Raw genomic sequence first — 3974 nt, forward strand, 5'->3', positions numbered from 1 at the left:
AACTGATATGCATGATCTATAACAAATATCAGATAATCTCACAGAAAAAAAAGGTGAGGAAAAATGAGAGCACCGAGGTGAGTCTTTTCCCAGTGATGGTGAGAAGCATTGCACACCGGAGAGGTAAACAAAATACACAGATGGTGATGGTTCAAGGACAAAAGATGGGGGAGAGTGCAAAAAACACCTAAAAAGAGTAATGATCAAAAATGCGAAATATTAAAATACAATTTTGACATCGTTAATCTTAGAATCAACAAATGCCTAAAGACAAAGCTATTGAAATTCAATATGTTTTACATCATAAACTCACTTCATCACTAACAACTAGTATTATACATTATTAAAAAGACAAACACATAGTATATTAACTTATTACTTACTACTACGTAACATAATAAAACATGTTCTTCATAAATAAATACTGACCACATAATCACATCATCAGAAAATCATACACAAGAAAAATAAAATAATATTCCACGTGAAGCGCGAACAAACCCCTAATTTAATATAAAAGTTTGTTTTTGGAGAAAAACACCTTCAAATTTTTTGTTTTTGAAGTTTTGCCAAACTTTAAAATGAGGGAGGTTTTGGAAATGCTATTAGAGTTATGATGTTACAAAAATTAATCAACACTTCATCACACTCGTTTTATATCATTGATTTAATTTTTTATAATTTGAAAATTTTAATAACATAACTAAACTGTAATATATTTTTTTCGACAAATTTATATTTTTTTCTCATGGGAGGAAAAGCAATTAAGATAGTACAGACACAAATGAGGACGGCCCATTTATATTCTCGAGGCCCATTTCGAAACGACGAATAGTCGAATGCTTTTTCGTATTTCACCTGTTCAATGTCGTCGTCTTTCTCATTCTTCCTCCGATACCGAGATCTCGTTAACAAAAAAAATAATCCAGAAAGCAGCTCGTGTGTATATAACAGAAGCCTATTCGATCTGTACTTAAGAATCGCTAGGATCGAAGATGCCGGTGGCAGCTTCCGCCATCTACTTTCTCAATCTCCGTGGCGATGTACTCATCAATCGCACCTACCGAGACGACGTCGGGTGAGACACCTTCTCCTTTCCTTTCCCACCATGGATCTCTCTCTGCACCGCTTGTGGGATTCGAGCTCTTCTCTAATATTTTTTGATTTGATTAATTAGGGGAAACATGGTGGACGCGTTTCGAACGCACATAATGCAAACCAAGGAGCTAGGGAACTGTCCAGTGCGTCAGATTGGTGGCTGCTCCTTCGTCTATATGCGAATCAGCAATGTGTACATCGTCACTGTTGTCAGCAGCAATGCTAATGTTGCTTGTGGCTTCAAATTCGTTGTTGAGGTAAAGATTGATTCTTAGCGTTAGATGCTTGGTTTAGTTAATAATGTTGATTCACGTACTACAGGCTGTTGCTTTGTTCAAATCATACTTTGGCGGCGCTTTTGATGAAGACGCCATTAAGAATAACTTTGTCCTCATTTATGAATTGTTGGACGGTTAGTACGCATATATGATTCTTTCATGGTTAAACTGTTTTCTACAAGTAGTATCTTTGTACAATTTCGTGTGGAATTTGCAGAGATTATGGACTTTGGCTATCCACAGAATCTCTCCCCTGAAATTTTGAAGCTTTACATCACTCAGGAAGGTGTGCGTTCACCATTTTCTTCAAAGGTAAAGGATTGAACTTCTGTTTGGTGTACGGTGCTTGCTAGTGAAGTAGGTTTTTCAGTGATAAGTTTCTTTTTTTTTTTTTTTTTTTTTGTGTAAAAATGGAAACAGCCGAAGGATAAGCCTGTTCCGAACGCAACGCTGCAAGTTACTGGTGCTGTTGGTTGGCGAAGAGAGGGTCTTTCTTATAAAAAGAACGAGGTCAGAGTTGTGTTTCTTTCTTTCTGTGTGTATTGCGTTTGCTAGGTTGTGCCTAAGTGTTGACATTATGCATTGTCCACTACTGCAGGTGTTTCTGGATATTGTGGAAAGCGTAAACCTTCTTATGTCCTCTAAAGGTAAGTCGTTCCCTTTGTAAAACCTTTCTTTGTTCCTTGTTTTCTTTGTATAATTGTTTTTTGCATATTATGGAAACTGTTAGGCAATGTTCTTCGGTGTGATGTGACTGGGAAAGTTTTAATGAAATGTTTCCTTTCGGGGATGCCTGATTTGAAGTTGGGGTTGAATGATAAAATTGGTCTTGAGAAAGAATCTGAAATGAAATCTCGTCCAGCTAAGAGGTAGCCTTTGTTTAAACAGTGATCCACACTAGCTAGTAGCACTTTCCATGGTTCTCACCTAGCTCACTCTTTGTGTACAGTGGTAAAACCATTGAGCTTGATGATGTCACTTTTCACCAGTGTGTGAACCTGACAAGATTCAATTCTGAGAAGACCGTTAGCTTTGTACCACCGGATGGTGAATTTGAACTGATGAAGTAAGTTTTGGGAATGTTTACTGTTGCATATTGTTCCTGATACTTAAAGTTTACTGAGTTGATGGTGTCCTCAGGTATCGAATAACAGAGGGTGTGAATCTGCCTTTCCGTGTATTGCCAACGATTAAAGAACTTGGTCGCACACGCATGGAAGTAAATGTGAAGGTACATACATACATAGCTTTCCTTCTCAAAGGTTAACCAAAAAAGCGGATTGATCTTTGCGCTCTTACAATCCACTCCCATATTTCGTCTTTTCAGGTTAAAAGTGTGTTTGGTGCTAAAATGTTTGCGCTTGGAGTCGTTGTCAAAATCCCAGTGCCAAAACAAACAGCAAAGACGAACTTCCAAGTGACTTCTGGTCGCGCTAAGTACAACCCATCAATCGATTGCTTGGTTTGGAAGTAAGTTTTATTCCCTTTTAATAATTATTATTGCATATTTATAGTTATAGTACGTTGTATTGTATCAATCATTTTTTTTTTTTTTTTGAATGAATGAGTGTTAAATTTTTATTCATCATATTTATAGTTTTATTCAATCATTTACCTTCTCTCTTTTACTCTTTAGGATAAGAAAATTTCCAGGACAAACAGAGTCCACGCTAAGTGCAGAGATTGAGTTGATCTCAACAATGGGAGAGAAGAAATCTTGGACAAGGCCACCAATCCAAATGGAGTTTCAGGTCAATCTTTTCTTCTGTTGTTGGCATTGTTGAATAGAACCAGGTTTGTTTGAGGTGAATGTTAGTTAACCGTCTCAGCTTCGTTCTCTTTACAGGTGCCAATGTTCACAGCCTCTGGTCTGCGAGTTCGTTTCCTCAAGGTACGCTTTGATTTCTATGTTTTTATAGAGACCAAAAATGTGATTAGCTAAGTTTTGGAATCTTTAACCCATATCCAGTTCAATTTTTTTTTTTAGTGTTATTTTGGCTTGCTTCATTTGCTTCACTGTTACCTTGGACTTGAATGATTTATAGGTGTGGGAGAAGAGCGGTTACAACACGGTCGAGTGGGTTCGATACATAACAAAAGCTGGATCTTATGAGATCAGATGCTGAACTTAAAAATGACAGACTTGAGAGGCTCATTGGCTTCTAGCTTTTGTTCCTTATTCAAAAGAAGAGTTAGATATCGTTTATATCTCGTTGCTTGACCATAAGAGATATCTTGTGTTCATATGATTTCTTACGCCTTTGGTTTTGAATTAGTTTTCTCCTCTCTGTTTGTGAAATTAATTTGGTGTAGTTGAGCGTGATCGTATTTGTGAGAGAAATATTAATCGGTCCTAATATGTTAAATAAATTCTATGATGTGTAACTAAAATGAATTTCGTAATTAATATTTAAATGTTACACTGAAATTCCAAAATTTATTGGCTACATTACGTTCTTTTATTCATCTCGAAGATCCCGCTCGTTTGTGTAAGAAGACTAGAAGCTTTTTGGATATTTTACGTGTTAGGAGCGTATTATATGATAAAAAATTTTAGAGCTTTTAAATAAGAATTTTTAAAGTAAAACCCCCTAATTA

General features: G+C 36.3%; 1 protein-coding gene across 1 annotated transcript; it reads left to right on the forward strand.

Annotated features, from left to right (window-relative positions):
- The first annotated feature begins 876 nt into the window (after window positions 1–876).
- LOC106313386 (AP-2 complex subunit mu-like) lies at window positions 877–3754 on the forward strand. Its single transcript, XM_013751182.1, has 13 exons — window positions 877–1078; window positions 1178–1355; window positions 1420–1510; window positions 1594–1688; window positions 1797–1886; window positions 1975–2023; window positions 2107–2245; window positions 2326–2442; window positions 2517–2607; window positions 2704–2846; window positions 3013–3127; window positions 3223–3267; window positions 3422–3754. The coding sequence occupies exons 1-13, from the start codon at window positions 996–998 to the stop codon at window positions 3500–3502; spliced, it is 1317 nt and encodes a 438-aa protein (XP_013606636.1). The 5' UTR covers window positions 877–995; the 3' UTR covers window positions 3503–3754.
- Window positions 3755–3974: the final 220 nt, after the last annotated feature.

Source organism: Brassica oleracea, chromosome C9 (genome assembly GCF_000695525.1).
Source record: "Brassica oleracea var. oleracea cultivar TO1000 chromosome C9, BOL, whole genome shotgun sequence".
Lineage (NCBI taxonomy): Eukaryota > Viridiplantae > Streptophyta > Magnoliopsida > Brassicales > Brassicaceae > Brassica > Brassica oleracea.

What these genes read in the sequence shown, in the direction of transcription:
- LOC106313386 (XM_013751182.1), top strand. Translation starts at nt 996, where the DNA reads ATGCCGGTGGCAGCTTCCGCCATCTACTTTCTCAATCTCCGTGGCGAT. An exon ending in ACCTACCGAGACGACGTCGG is followed by an intron (nt 1,079 to 1,177) that starts GTGAGACACCTT and finishes TTGATTAATTAG; the next exon opens with GGGAAACATGGTGGACGCGT. An exon ending in CAATCCAAATGGAGTTTCAG is followed by an intron (nt 3,128 to 3,222) that starts GTCAATCTTTTC and finishes TTCTCTTTACAG; the next exon opens with GTGCCAATGTTCACAGCCTC.